This window comes from Chiroxiphia lanceolata, chromosome 10, assembly GCF_009829145.1.
Source record: "Chiroxiphia lanceolata isolate bChiLan1 chromosome 10, bChiLan1.pri, whole genome shotgun sequence".
NCBI classification, from domain to species: domain Eukaryota; kingdom Metazoa; phylum Chordata; class Aves; order Passeriformes; family Pipridae; genus Chiroxiphia; species Chiroxiphia lanceolata.
This window is the reverse complement of record NC_045646.1, coordinates 7,457,889-7,474,366: the sequence shown is the minus strand read 5'-3', so window position 1 is coordinate 7,474,366 and position 16,478 is coordinate 7,457,889. Positions and strand designations below refer to the sequence as shown.

Here is a 16,478-nt window from a genome sequence, read left to right as displayed (position 1 = left end):
TTCCTTTTAGGTAGCAGAAAACCAATGCATTCATGCAGTCAGAACAAAACTGGAAAATTGCTCTTAAATAAAAATTGTACTGTGAGTCTTCCCACAGTCAGGGCTTGTGCAGAAAGTTCATACACTCAGCAGGCTCCATCCACTGTCATTCACATGTCGTTGTATGGCAGAGAAGTGTTTTCTGTCTCAGTGGGTTATTGTTTAATGGGCTAATGCATATTCGCTGGATGAAATGCTATTGTGGGAGTTTTGTGGGGAGGCATGTTACTGGTGGGAAAAAAAAAAAGGCCACTTCCAAATACTAAAAAAGCCCTGTTTAGTCTCCTGGTGATAGAGAAGGCCAACTTCACCATGGATTTGAGGGGAGTTGCATCAGGCCTTGTATACTTTAGCCCTATAAGCAATAGTATGCAATAACTGCTAAGGAAAAATCATCTTGCTGCTTTATTTTTGTGTGATTTGTAAAACCGGAATATAATTTTTGTCCCAAAAGAGCAATTAGACTCTTTTTATTTTAAAGCCAGATATATTTGTGCATCATCTAATTACAACACTTTACTCTCACAAGCAAAAATAAAGCATGTGATGTTGTGAGATGTGCTTTATTTCTTTAAATTCTTCATGCCAAGAACACTCTGTGACCCAGGGTTCTTTATTGTTAGCTGGTGAATGAGCAACAGGAAAGCAGACCCCTCCTGAGCCCCTCCATTGACGACTTTCTCTGTGAAACTAAACCAGAAGCTGTTGCAAGGCCTGTAACATCGAACACTGCAGGTAAACAACATTCTTCACTATCCCTCAGTAGATAGAAATAATTTAATCTTATTTAGAGCACATTTTTTCAAGTAGTTTCTTGCTTTTTACTACTTGCACAAAATCACAAGCCAGTATTAAATTATAATTGCCTGAACTATTTGTAGAAAAAGACTTTGTTCATTACATTTGAGGGCCAAAATGATGAGATTCAAACCACATCAGTTCCAGCAGATCCTTGGGGCTGAAATAAAAGCACTTTGTTTAAGTCTCACAAAAGTATGTATTAGTTTGACCAATTCTCAATATTTGTTTTTGCAAAATGTTAATCAGTGAGAAAGCCACACTTAGTCTGATTTTAACCAAACCCATTCCTTACTCTAGAAAGACTTTTTAAAATAAAAACCAGGATGGGATAGCAAAGGAAAAAGGAAGAGATATCAAAACAATTTATTCAGGCTGAGTTTGGACACCTTAATAGTGAAAGGATCTAATACATTTCTCAGCTCCATTGTGTTCAATGAGATAGCAGAGAAGAGAAAAAGAGTGAATCCTGAAAGCCTTTTGAATGATACTAAATTCTATTTGATGTATATTGTCCTTTGGAGGTATTTTAAAAATTGGTCCCTTCCCACTCAGTATTTGTGCAAAGGTAATCGATGCAGGTGAGCAGATCAGCAGAGATTCAATAAAATCAGAGTAACACTGCTATGTTCTCTTGCTGTCTCTTAAAATTACTCTGCTTGTTAGAAGCCATTTAATTAAAATCTATAAACATGTAAATTATTAAATGAATAATTGACAGCTGGGTGATTACCTTCACTTATAATTGTGTCTAAAGTAATGTGCAAGTTCTAATAACAAAAATTGGAACACTAAGTTAAATAGCAATTGTAAATAATATTTTTTCCTTTTATATATAGCTAAAGATATTACAGGGATGAATACAACTATTTCAGGTTGTTTAAGAACGGTGTTTGTTGTAAAAAAGTATCTATGTGTTGTATAGCTGCCTAGAATATCTACCAGATTGAGGGGCAGGGGGTATTAGATTTATGTAATAGCAAAATAAAAATTTCTTATTCTATGAAGATTGATGAAATTCAGTCATTTGCCAAGAACACAGATAAAGCACTGCAAGAGATAATACAAATTGATTTGTCGAAAAACACCTGTCCTGGGATAAAAGGACAGTTTTCCTATATTTTACATGCTAAGGAATTTTAAATGTAATTCTTTAAGCAACTTCTAAATTAAGAACCCAGGAAGACATCTACTCCTGCATTTTCCAAAATGGCACGTCACACAACAGCAATGCCCTAAGCGGCTGTTACCAGCACTTGATAAATCATAAATCAAACCAAATCTTATCTCAAAGCTCAATTGTACAGGGAACCCTCACGACAGAGGAAAATCTGTGAAGGCCACAGCCTTAAGACTTTGGATGTCTTTAAGATTTTCAGATGAGAAGCCTTTTATGCAAATCCATTAAACTGCATCAGTTAAGCACCTGAAATTCCCAGCCATATTTTAATGTGCTGGTCAACACCTTTAGCCAGGAAACACACACCTACTCTAGTCAAAGGCAGACATGTCAGAAATGTTTTTCCCAACTTAAACAAATCTTAAAAATCAATCTTTTTGAATTAAAACAACATTAAATTTTAACATTTTGTCTCTAAGTATTATCAACAGGTCTGGATCTCTTGGATCTTAGTGAACCTGTCTTACAAACCCAAAACAAAGCAAAGAAATCAGAGAATCCATCAAGAAGTGAAGGCTTAAAAGCTTCAACTCACAGAAAGAAGACAGACAATCCTGACCTTATCAGTGTGGATTCTGAGCAGAAAGTCCAGGCTGCCAGAGTTGCAGACAAGTCTTCACTAGATTTTGGTAAGAGTGTAGCTATTTTATTAGTGCTCCATAGCCTTTCTTAGCACAGGTTTCTCCTGATTATTATCACAAAATAATGAACAACACCAGATTTTTTTGCTGCACCACGTTTTAGCAGAGTGTGTAACCTTTGCTCCACTTTATAAACTAATTGAAGCACTTTAAACTTGAAACAGTTTCAAGTTTACATTTTACATTTTGCTATTATATGTTTTAAATTGTCACCAAGTGTGCTAATAAAGCTTTGAAAGGTTTCTTTGAATGAAAGAATTTAGTCAGGGTGAGTCAAATGGTAGAAAATTCTATAGGGGTATGATGAGAAATTGGGAAAGGACACAAATGAGAGGAAGCCCATGCATAGATGTCCTTTTCAGAACTGCAGATGTCAGAAATACATAATACATGTGTAAATACTGCTGTATCTATGCATATGAGGGAAAAAATTCCATTCTTGACAAGAGAGATATATTTATTCAGCTTGAAAAAAAATCCCCAAAACAACTCAATATCCTGCCAAGCCTGATCTATCGACAAGCTTTGGAAAAGGTGAATTTGATTTAGTTCCGTCCAAACTAAATTACTTGCACTGCAACTGAGAATTTGCAAGGTAAATGTAATTTATACCAAGGCAGCAAACTTTCCATTCATCGGAACAGAAATTCTTTTAGAAACCTTTTCTTTAAACAAGAGCTGAACATCTGATTTTTGCACAGTGAGTCTGACATATGACTGAACAATATCAGTTGCCTACATTTTTAAATGGTAGTCTCTAAAAAAAGTTTTATTTTTACAATTAGACTAAATTACATACAAATCACTGATTTTACATCAAGAGTTACACTGACATTCTGACCATGAATGCTAATAGATTTTGAAAAAATGTTGTGCATTTCCAAATATTTTCACAGCATACCAAATAGAAAGGTGCAAAACATTTCTGTATATTGGACTTTACCTAAAGTATAGTCTTTGGTGGCACCATTTTCTCTATAATGTACATTGAGCAGAGGAGATAAAATTTTTTGCAGTAGTTTCTTTAAAATATTCATATTTTCTTTTCTTATTTTCCAGTTGATATTCATCATCCAGAGAAATGGGATGATGTCAGTTTTCATGGAGACAGGAGTAGCAAGGTCCACCCTTCTGCAGAGCGAATATCATCATCATCATCTAGAGCTCCATCAAAGGAGATTTTATGGTACAGCTTTTTGCTTTCCTTACAAAAATATTTCCATTCCAGTTTTCTTAATTCACAGAAATGCCTTCTTGATGACAAGTCATATCATTAAACCTGTTATGATTACACTAAATGAGCTCAGGCACACATTTTGGACAATGCATCATAAGGCAGTACACACTAAAATGATATTTTGCCAGCACCTTTTAGTGTTGTGAAAAGCAGCAGGTGCAATTACTAAATAAATGGTGGTTAGAATTCTACAGAGACATGCAATGATCCAAATCCAGCTACAAACGTGAGTAAAATGAATAAAACAGGATACTTTGGCAGTGCAGTGATTTGACACTCTCTGGATATCCACTGAATTTTGGCTTTGCTACCACAAGGGTACAACTGGAAGAGGCAACATAAAATATCCAAAGCAAGAGCTACCCCTTTCATGCAGTTAACTAAACTTGAGGGGTTGCAAATGAGGGAAGAATTGGACTTTGCCTTTGGGAACAGTTCATGCAGATTAAGTCTGCTGCCTTCTTGGTGTGTAAGTAACACTCATTCTCCACATTATGCATGGCCATAATCAGCATTTTCATGCACTAGAAGAAGGTTTCTGACCAAATGATGCTTGTCCTGTATTTTAACCTGCCCTTTTTCTGGGCATTTCATTAGCTTAGAGCTTGACACAAGTTTTGCTCGGTTGACTTGGTTTTGGTCTACAGGGTTTCATTTTCTAGGAAGAAAGAATATTAGGATATTGTGGCATGAAAATGCACATATGCCAAGGTGAATTCCTGCATAGTGGTGGTTGATTCTCAGACACTGACTGCAGGTACAGTCTTGTGTCATTGCCTAACCTCGTTTTGCCTGGATATGAAACAGAAGTGTATGAGTGAGAACACTGAGAAGGGTCCAGGTACTTTTGATAACTACTTTTTGATAATTCAGTTAAAATAAATACCCTAATTTATTGGTGTGTGTTTATGAACCTGAAAGATGTAAAGCAGCGTGTCTTACTGTTCAGTGATGAGTGTGTAAATGTACTGTTTCTAGGTCCACAGAAAACAGATCACAGTCTGAGCTGACTAATGTCAAGAGTGCCTTGGACTCTGATTCTACATCAGAATTAGAACTTGCACCTGCAATACAGGTAAGGAGATTTGGCAACAAAAAGGCAAGGAAAAATTGTCCCACTGGCTAACTATTCACATTCTGGGACAACTATTTAAGGGATGTTTTCAGGATCATCAGAGAAAAATATTTACACCTCTTTGAAATTAATGTTGTGAAAATACCTTACATATGTCAGCACCTCAACCATTCAGAGTTTAATACTGCAGTGAACTGTGACTTTCCTGTACAAAGACAAAAACTTCAAACATTTTACAGCATTATCTTTTTTCTCTTCAACCAGTTCTGAAAATTCAGACTTCTAATGGTTCCCTCTCCCTGCAACATATCTGTTCTCAAGGTCTCTTGATCAAGCAGGAATCCCCAGAATTGGAAAATGGTTGAGGAAATCATTAGACCAATGTTTATCTCCACAGGTGGGAGAGCAGTGTGGTCAAAGGACCTTTTCCTCCAGGAAAAGTAACTCTAGTACAGAGGGTTCTGTAGATTTACCCAATTCCACTGTCACAGTATATTAGACAGGAGCTTGTGGCAATTATTATTCAGAGTTGTAAGCAATTGTTATGTAGAGTTGTATATTTTTTGGTATGTATGTATGCACAAACAGGTACAAACAGATTTAGATCTGCATTCACGTAGATCAGGTTGCTTACACACCTTCTTTCCTGCTTCTGATTTTCTAACTGAGGGATTTCTGCCATTGCCACTGGCCAGAGTAAGAGAGAGTTGTCTGGTGGATTAGCTTTTAGTTGAAAATAATTGTCTTCCCTTGCACAGCTATTTTTAGGCCTGGACTTCAAAAACTTTCCATCAGATAGAAAATCTGAAAATTAATGGAAAATAATAGCCTCATTTGAAAATGGAAAAATGAGACATTAAAATGCTAAATGTGTTTTCTTAAATTATGCACCATTTTTTTAAGAAAATAGAAATAGAACCCAGTTATCAGATCCATTTCTGTGTTTTTGTTAGGAAAAAAGCCTACTTCCCTACCATCTCTACATTACTAACAGGAGAGGTTTTTTCCCTCTGGAAAGCCTCACTCTAGTTGTAATGTATGATCTCTTTTCTTTCTCTGCAATAGATTTATACTTCTTATTAATGGAAAAGATCTATTGCACAATATCATCCACTTGAAATGGATGATGTGTTCTCACGTAGTTTGTCTATCTTGAAGTACCTCTGATCCATTTTTAGGAGGCTGTTCCTCAGCCTAATAGATCTAAATTCCAGAATATTTGTGCTCAACCAAGATGTGTGTAAATCAAGTAGACTGTCACAGAATTTAAATGCCGTGGCTCTCTGTAAAAGCAGTTGCAAATTTAGTATATAACATCTCTACTTTCTATGGTCTATTTCCTGTTTATCTTCCACTAGAATAACTGCAGAAGCAAAAATCCATATTTTTCATTCAGTTTAAGTTCAGTCAGTTGAGGCTCCATACTGTTTTGTGAAATGACTGATATTTCAAAATAAAAAAACCATGAAGCTGAATAAGCCAGCTTGAAGAAGAAGCAGAGAAAAAAATTTTTATCTGTTGTTTTGGTATATTTCATGTTTTGATTTTTTTTGTTTTGTTTTGTCATAACCTGCTTTTTTTCAAACTTATGATCCATTCAAGTAACGAAATGCTGAACTGGTAATTAGTGGTGCAGAAAAATGACCTAAAGTGAGGCTGAGTTCTTATTCTAGGTAGCTTACTCAGAAATACAGTGGCTTTGTTCACTGCCAGCTTCATCCTGCTTATACTTGGACTGCCAGAGTTGTCAGTTCCCAGCAAACTGTACTTGTAAAAGAAATCACGTTACAGCTTTTATCAAAACATATGTTTTCCATACTTTGTCCTCTATAGGTTTTGTCTATCTCATTTAAAGGTAACCTCTGCATATGCAACACATTCTGCCATAGCCTAAATATTCCATCTTGTCAAACTTGCTGCAGTTTTCCATCAGCAGTTTCCCAGGCAATCACTTCATCACTCATCTTTGACATGTTAGATTTAGTTCCTCAAAGTGAAATGCTAAGTAACTAGGTCATATTTTCATTAAAATTATGTAATCTTCTTAAGAAAATCCTGTGTTTACCAGAACTTTTATCAATACAAAATCCAAAAGACCAGCTTTGAACTACTAAGGGAGAAATGTGTTTGAAGGCTGGAATATGCTCTCACGGTGGTTCTCACTGGATGTGGCTGTCTTGCTTTGCAGCATTTTTGCACATCATATTTTACCTACTATTAACTCTTAAACAGCATTGGTACTGTTCTTTTTTTCCTCTGCCATGCTGGAAAGTTCCTTATTATGCTTTTATTAGTACTGAGATATCCTACAGTGTTTGGGGCTTTTTTGAAGGCTTATTTTTCATCTTATAATTACAAAGTGGAGAGAGAGATAATATGTTCCATTGTCTGTACATAAAGTTTGCTCATGTTGTAGCTCTTTAAATGCTCCTCTGGGCATTATAGATATTTTATTGCTCACCTATAATACACAAAACCCCTGACATGCTAAAAAGCTGTATCTAATTCTAATATGTCAGCACTCTCAAAGGTATAATGTAAAGCTTCTAAACCTTAAAAATCTCCAATTTAAGGCAACATATTTAGAATACAAAACCGATTCCTCACTTCTCCCAAACAGCTAAAGTAAGACAATGGCTCTCCTTGGATGTGCCAGTTACTCTTAGGAAATGAAAAGTTACAAGGGACAGATTTAGTTCATTATTTGAAGACCTGATCAAAAGTTAAAACTGTAATTTAAGCCTCTCACCAACAGTTAAGATCCAGCAGCACATAAGTAGAGTACAAGTGCAGGAAAGTGTGTGCAAATGCATCAGAATGGAAGATTTTTTTTTTTCCCTAAGGACAGCAGCCATGATCAGCTTCAGCACCTCCATTGTAGGGTGATGGGAATATCAAACCATGGTGTCCACAGAGTGTCCACAGACACACCCATTCCACCCTGACCCACACCCACCTTGGTCTCCCCTTAAGGGAGTCCCGGCCCATCACCAGCTGGAGATGTGGAGTTCTCCAGTACTGGCACTCCATTCCCATCCTCTCTTTTCCTGCACTAGTGGAAGGCAGCATGCTCATTACACAGGGGGTCTTCCATTTCTGGGTATCACAACTTGGAGTATGACTCTGCATTGTTTATATGTAAGCACAGCTTATGAGCGGTTTGTTAATGACCTTTTTTCTCTCTGTCTGTGCGTTTAATGGAGCAGAAAGTTTATTTCTGTGGGGGTGATGCAGGGACGATGTGTACCTTATGTCATGTGGCAGAGGGGACCTCTATGCTTCTTGCCTTCTTCCCCCTCACCTCTCTGCTGCCCCAACAAGTTCACTCTCCCCTTCTGCAGTCTGAACATCACCTTTTGCAGTACTGTCCTTGACCTGAGGAATGGCAGTCACTGGAAGCAAAAGGGTAAAAAGCAGAAGTAATCAAACCATTTGCAAGAGCCAACTCATAAATAATGGAAGGGCTGGGAACATAATTAGTGCCTATCAAGAGAGTCCTGTGTCAAGGAAAACAAACGTAATTCTTTGATCAGACTACAGGTCAAGTTGATAAATGTTGCTGTGCGATATTCTGCAAGACGTTTGAATTAACACACCATATCTTGATTTTAAAGTTGGCACCATACAGTATGAATTGAGAAGCCATTAAACAGATTAAGACTGGCTAACATTAGATCTCAAGACCAGTAGTTACTTACTAGGAAATGTAACCACTTGGGGATTCTTCTGTGATTCCAAGGAGAAACTGTGATTTTCAGTATTATTGATCTGAAAATAAATATGCAAGCCACTCCTGAGAAAATTTCTTTATGATACAGCAGTGAAATGAAAAAAATGTAAATAAGGGAGTTGAAAAAATGAGCTGGTGACCAAGACATCTGTATAAATATGTATTCCAATACATTTCAGAGCCAGAATGCAGGCTCTACTTACAACACTATGCTGGAAGGCAGTTTGAAAAGAATCAATGGCTCAGAATGTATGAGAATGTCAGCATGAGGGCTCCCTGTGTGGCACTGGAGTAACAGAAGTGTCTAGAAGGGAGACAGGAGATCACCTGATTTCAGTATAGATAAACAGCAAGACAGGTACTAGAATATAGGGTTCATTTTGGTTGTCTGTATGGCTCTGAAAAATAAAGAGGGAGTGTAAAAGTGACCTCAAAAAAGGTTGAAATCTGAAAAAGATGTTTCATAATGAGATCATTTAATATTGCAATGTCTTTATATTATTCAATGTCCTTTTATCATTAAAAACTTATTAAAATCATCAGTATCTTTCTACAGAGAAAATAAGGAGTACTAACATGTGTTTTAAACTACTGGAGAAAAATAAGAAGTGGTAGTTGGAAATATCATTAAGGTCTCTTGATAACTTTAAATTAAATATGAGCACCTTCCTCAAAGACAAGTATTCCAGACAACCTCAGTTCATTCTCTATAGAACATCAGTTTGATCCTGTGGAAGTTGAGTGACAAATATCATCATGTGATATGTAAAGAAATTAATTATTTGAACCAGTTCTCTCTTCTGCACAAATTCCACAAACAACTGGTTTGTGTGTAGAGTTGGGTTTTGATATGTTTTCAGTAACAACCTGAAATCTCTTCCTGGCCTCAGCAAGGGAAAAAAATAGTTTGAAAACCACATGGATCAGAGGCAGTAGATGTGAAAGCAGAAACAGATCCTCAGTGTGGACTCTTGGTGCTTCCTGTCACAGCAAAATCCAGAAACCCACACAGAATAACACCCACAGTGCCCACCACCAACCTGTGCTTTTCACAGAATTTGTGCTGTACTGCTGTTTTCTTCCCCTCTGTGTATCATCCACCCAGTGTACAACTCACTCATCAATCTCTGCCCGAGAGACCAATGGCTCGAGAACAATACAGAAACCTTAAGGCTAGATTGACAGATGAGTGCCATTTTCTGGGTAAAAAAACATGTGTACAACCACAGACACAACGTGTGTGAGAACCCAGGACTGTGTTCGATGTTTCATCCCAGCAGTGCACACACCAGCATTTCCAGATACAGGCCAATGAGCCTGATGTGAGTAAAATTAGTCTTTTAGCAGTGTGGCTCATTGAAATTGAATATTACAAGTACAGTCATCAGAAATATAATCACACAAATTAATGCAGTTGGGACCACGGGCAGGCAAGTGGCTAATGAGTTTAACCTCTTGACAAACACGAGGGAAGGGATTAGCAGCCAGAGCTCTATTTAGCAAGATTAGGCCACTTTGTGCCTTTCTATGCCATCTCTAAACATTGTTTGGTTTTGTACAGGGCCTTTTGTTAAAAAAAAAAAAATAAAATTTGCTTTTAATAAAAGAATAGGGAAAAAGTCTTTATGTGCCTCCAATGAGATCGATCAATAGTAAGGCACAGGAGAGCTGCTGATTGTGAAAAGGATTTGTCCCTCCAGTGAAATCCATGGCAAACCTGGCTCTCCAATGTGATCCTGAAATAAAACCTGAAAGAAAACTACAAAATGTACAGGGGAAGTGAGATGTTTTCTTCCTGGAGCGTAGACAGTTGTAATGCAGGAGAAGGAAGAATGAAGATAAAAGTCTTACATAAAATAGCCAGCTCTTTCCTTTTGTAGTCCAGCTCTTGCACTGTCTTTTCTTGGATGTCTCTTTATCTTTCATGCATCCCGAGTGAAAAGAAAAATCTGGAAAAGATAGATTACTCTGCTTCCCATCAGGAGTGATATTAGCTATGGTGTGAGAAAATTCAGAGGAATTCATGTAGGGAAACAACTAATTTTCCCCAAGAGAAAGGCCATTTGGGGCTCTGGACAATTGAGGAAATAACTCAGAAATGTGGCAGAGAGTCTATCATCCTTTTCTGATTTATTCTTTTATTTTTTAGGCACGATCAACTAGGGAGCAGCGTTGGGGTGCACCTCTTCTCTCCAGAAATCACTCCTTGGAAGAGGAATTTGAAAGAGCAAAGGCAGCTGTTGAGGTATTATTTCATTTACTGTTCTGTTTTCAGCTAATGTTCTATAGATTTCTTGTTTATCTTGCAGCACAAGCATAGGAAAAAATTGGAATTGGATTATTTAAAGCAGTGAAAAAACACAAATCCTGGAGTTTCTAATTTAAAATAGCATTTTATCTCATTTAAAAGAAAAAAACCCCAAACAACAAATAAACAAACACCAACCCTTAGCTATAAACTGAGATTAGACAGAACCAACTTTTCAAGCTCGATTTTTATTGCTATAGCAAGTGGGTAAAGAAAGTACTTCCAAACTGAAAGTAAAGGAGGGAAATATTTTTCCCCAGCAACTGAAGGTGTGCACTCAGCTATTTAAGCTCAGACACAAACCAATTCTCTCCAGGGGAGCCTGAATTCAGAATCCCTGATAAATAGCACAATTACCTGCTGTAATGCAGACTGCACATGTAGCAGTAACCATGCACCATTTTCACATTTTTACAACAAGTGGCAGAGCATTAAGCACAGGAATATTCTTGTTTCCTGGCAAATCAATTTGGTTTGAAAAGGTGAAGCTATTTGGATAGTTCTCCTAGTGCACTTTCATGGTTTTTTCACTAACTACATTTCCAACACCTGAAACATCTCTCGAGTGTTCTCCTATACCACTAATCCCAACTGAAATCCTGATCCTGACTAGAGACAAGGTGAAATACAGGGGTTTTTTAAAAGAACTCAACAAAAAATTAGATATAAGCATCAACCTGGAGGATCATCTGGAGCATTGATCCGTAAATGTCGTAGGTTCCATTGGTAACCCTGCAAAATCCTGTCACCACAAAGAGCCAAGACAGCTGCCTTCCACTGAGGACAGAATTTCAGGCTAAGTTATATAACAGCCACTGAAATGAATTTTTAGGGTGGAAAGGATGAAGCTGTGAAACTGTTTCCTCAAAACTCGTTATTTTTAGCATGGACTGAAGTCTCATTAGTCTTCAAACCATCTAGAACACTTTAGAGTTATTTGAGTTTTAGTTTAAATTTTAGCCATGTGTTTTAATAGTCCTCTAACTCAAGTTTTTATACCATTCCAATTCCAGCCGTGGCAGTTGAACTATTCTAAATTAATATTGGTTGATTACAAAAAAAACTATGCCTAATTCACATGCTGGCTTTTAGCTAGAAACAGAGTTTCCTTTTTAAGAAATTAAGCTGATTTGTAGGGTTTTTTAAATTATATGCTATGGTAAGAGGCATGGTTTCTGCTATGGTTTCTTGGGATTTTATTGCACAGAGAAAAAAATCTTGCCTGAGCATACAAGGTTAAAATGGACACAAGCAGTAACTAAGCTCTTTTATAAACTAAACACTGAAGGTGTTTTTCTTGTCTTTTCTGCCTGCGTTGCTTTTTCCAGATCAAGTAGGTTCTTTATAAACAGCTGCTGGTGAGGCACGGGAGATGTTTTTGATGTCACACATCACACACATTTGCTCCTGGCATGAAAGGAGAGACTTGTTTTCAAATTGCCACTGCTTAAAATGCTCAAGGTGTTCCTAATTGCACTGCAGACTGATCCTGAAGGTGGGACATGATGTGCTGCAACCTGTAATGGCAACACAGGGAATCTGATGCTGAACATCTTGGCGCTAGTGGTTAAGCAAATGATGTCAGTACTGTTGCAACTGCCAGCAACTGTGTGTGATGAGGAGTTTCCAGACACTCAGAGAGAAAAATGAGTTGAGTCCAACAACAGGTTACACGACATTATTGAATTGCTTTATAAAGTAAGGAGAAGAATATATTGTATAAAAAAAAACCCCCAAACCTACAGACTAAAAGGTCATTTTGAGGCAATAGAGACAGGTTGTTAAAATACTTTAAAGTAGTCTCAGAAACAGCTATTAAAAGGAATCTAATTAAATGTTTCCCTAACTGTGTAGCTGACAGTCTAAAGTTATTCTTTTTGCTTAAAATAGAACCTTGGACCAGGTAGTTAAAATGTAAAGGAAAGGATTCTTCAAGACCTTATAGAGCAGTTATTTCCATTTACATATGAAAAGAGATGAATTTCCATCCTAGATAAAATGAAGTGGTAAGAAAGCTGGAGTGATTGAAATAAATTGGAGCCCATCTCAGAAAGATTATTGCTTTCTTAAGCAGAGAACAGATACAGTTCAAAAATTCATTTTTTAGGTTTTGGATGTTTCTGCAATATTCTTCAATTGAGAAAGCTCCAAGTGGTAAGATTAGCCAGAAAACTGATCAAGGAAAGGAAGCAAATCTCAGGTTCTTTGTGGCCTAGTTTGAAAGGAATTAATTAACAATTCAGTAAATGAAGACACCAAACTTTATCCTCCACCCAGTATTCACTTTAGAGCTTTGGGAATGGTTTTAAGATGTCAAACTTTGAGATTAATGAAGATTTGTGAGGTAATTCTTTCTTAAGAAGTTTTAATGATGTCTGCCATTGGGGAATCTTTTAAGAATAAAGCAGTAAGTAAAATAGCTTTTTTACTAGAGAGGGTCCATATTCCCTCGCAGTGATCGGGTTCTTGCAGACCTCACTACCTTTTCTATTCTTCTGGAAATTGGATTTGGGTTTTGCCTCATGTTTTTTTTATCTTCATGATTCCCAAGTGCAGTAAGAACTATGTTTTAACATAATTTTCCTAATAATTAGCTCTTTTTTACCACAAATTGGTACTTTTGAATTTTTAAAAAATGCTAGCCTGGGGATTCAGGTCCATCCTGTACCTATATTCTGTTAAAATAACTTTTTTATCATCTGCCATTCTAGTGGTGATAGATTAGGATAAATAGAAATAAAACCAAGAAAATGCAAAGACTTCCAACTGAGAAATGTCTCAGAGACGGAAAAAAAAGCAGTTTTGTTATTTTCTTATTCCACATTTCCCTGATTAAACTGCAGATACCACACTGTTTCATGAGCTTATGCATAAGAAATTTTGAGCTGTCCTTCTCAGTATCACTTTATTTACAACACAATGTCATTTAAACCATCTGCTGTATAATGTACTGTTGTAAAGCATCAGAATATATTACAGATAAATTATGTGACAATAGCACGAAAAGATGGGATTAATTTCTTCTAGCCTAGGAACACATACTCTAGAATCATCAGCTTTGTGGTTCCCATGAGTATCAGTCCTTTCTGTACCTACAGTGTTCCTGTTTCACTATTTAGACATCACTTCAGATGTGCCTGGGAACTAAGAACTTGAGTCATCAAGATGCATTTTATTTGTCACTCTCCCAAATCATGATGGGAATCTTTGCCTTGGTATATCAATTTTTTATATAATTTTTTATCTCTACATTTTATTAAAACTTTCAAGTTTCATTTTGAGAAGGTATCGGCTAAGGAAATCTTACCTGGTTAAAAGCACATGAGTTTAACTGTGTCTTTCACATCAAAGAGTGTGTTGATGCAGTAATTCAAAGAAAAATGACAGAAACTGTTACGCATTGGTCTAAAAGGAATATTGCAAATTAATTTTTGACACTACAGGACAGGCAAAATTCTAAAAGTCATGAAAACAGGTAAATTTGTAATTTAGCCAGCAATATTGAAAAAGTGCACCCCTCTCCTCCTTTCACTGTATAATAGGAAGTAGAGAGCCTGGAAATATTTTGCCTCCAATTTGTTTAACTGCTTCAGCATATTTTTAAATACTAAGAGTAAAAATAGCCTCTTTGACAAAATGCAGAATTTTCTGCTTGGAAGTAGTCAGATGGTATGAACATTTTTCCTGGTTGTCATTCCACTTAACTGCTGCAGATCATCTGAGAATGTGTTAAATGTGTTCAGCTGGTCTGAAAACATTTGGTACATCCAAAGTAATTCACCAGCGTTAAGGCAGCAAAAACACTGAAATGAGGTTAATTGGCACCAGTGATGTAGCAGAGTTAAAATTAGGTCTAGAAGTCTTGGTGCAAAGCCAGATCTTCAGGAGTGCTCAATATTAATTTAACCTTCCTGCCACTGAAGTCAATGAAAAAATTGCTACTAATGGCAGCTGGAACAGACTTAGGCCTTCACCAAAGGCTGTGTGATGGTTACACTCCTCTTCCTCAAGGACATTAAACTGCTCTGCTACTGACATTGGGATTTGTCACACCAGAATTACAGCATTTTATCAGGTGCCAGAGTGGTGTCTGATCCAGGTGCCCAGTGCAGCTTTGCCACACCAGTTTCAGAAACGCCCCATGCTGGATGTGCTCAGAACGCTGGAGCTTGGCCCAAACAAGCAAATCTTCTCTCATCATTGCAAAATAACAGTTGGGTTATTACTACTTGCCCCATGTCCAAGCAGTGTAGGATGAGTGGAGAGACATTGTAGCAGAGTAGGTCTTCTCCTCGTTGCATTTTCCCTCCCCTTTTGACTCACTGTAGATGGACATCCAGCATGGCTACTTGAATGCACAACAAGTCATTGGCTTTTTACGTGGAGTGTAAACACAGTGAACATCTGTGGGATTTAAAAATATGTAATTAAACAGCAGAATTTGAATTTAAGACCTAAACCCACTTATATGCTTCCTTACTATCTGCAGAAATATGATTGGATATGTTTCCAAACCACTGATTCATAGGGAACTTCTGGGAGAAAAATAGGAGTAAAAATTTAATATAAACATATATATATACATATATATATTCATATGCACATTCATATCTATGAACTTATATAGTCACATATATAATTATTTCTATAGCTTAATCTCAAAACTACTGCTAGTATAAACACGATCATGTAATTTTTATTTCAGTGCACTGCAAATTTGTACTGAGTGAGAAGTGGTTGATAGAGGCATCTGTTGAAAACTGGGATTGTTTTAGGGATTCAAGTGCCTCTGGTCCTGGCTAAGAGTTAAAGAGGGAGTGACCTGATTCATTATCCCAGCCTTTTCAAACCCTAAATGGCCATTTCAGCACAATCTCATGACTACTTATAAGAATGTATTTCCTTCAAGTCTGGAATGAAAGCAAATTCTGAAGGTGTGCAACAGAGCGGTCAAGTGCCATTCGCTTCTGTTACCAAGAGTGAAATCTCCTCTCCAGGAGTGAATGGTTCCCATTCAGAAGAACATTGCAGGTACCTCCACAGATCCCATAATTGCATAATTCAGACAACTCTGAGTCCCCTGGAAGAAAGTGCTGGACATCAGGAGATACACGCTTCCCTTTTTCCAAGTACCTAAGGAACATTGCAGCGAGTCCTGCAATCACAGTCTAAGCTCTATTTTTCAAATCATGCCTGGATGTGGAACAGTAGCAAAGTTGTCAGTTTTGTAACAAATATTACATTTCTAACCTGAATAGAATTATTTGTGCTGTTTTCTTCGACATAAATAAGTTGAGAAACTGTGCCCCCAGTAGTGTCATTTCACTGAAGCTCTGGCCATGACCTTGTAGGAACTGGAGAACTTTGGAAAGGTCCCTAGTACTGGGCAGATATTCTGCTATGGATCTGCTTTTTGGGGGCTTATGAGTAACCTGTGGAGACCAAAATGGCACCTAAACTTGGATTTTCC

The 16,478-nt window shown here is 37.1% G+C and overlaps 1 protein-coding gene across 4 annotated transcripts in view; it reads left to right on the top strand.

Annotated features, from left to right (window-relative positions):
- Window positions 1-16,478, top strand: part of PEX5L (peroxisomal biogenesis factor 5 like) — a 106,607-nt gene that overhangs the window by 76,390 nt on the left and 13,739 nt on the right. For all 4 annotated transcript variants that reach the window (XM_032697729.1, XM_032697732.1, XM_032697730.1 and 1 more), the window contains 5 exons: window positions 663-774; window positions 2,437-2,646; window positions 3,718-3,844; window positions 4,874-4,970; window positions 10,850-10,945. In XM_032697729.1, the coding sequence (XP_032553620.1) occupies window positions 663-774; window positions 2,437-2,646; window positions 3,718-3,844; window positions 4,874-4,970; window positions 10,850-10,945 (642 nt within the window). The remainder of the gene's footprint in view (window positions 1-662; window positions 775-2,436; window positions 2,647-3,717; window positions 3,845-4,873; window positions 4,971-10,849; window positions 10,946-16,478) is intronic.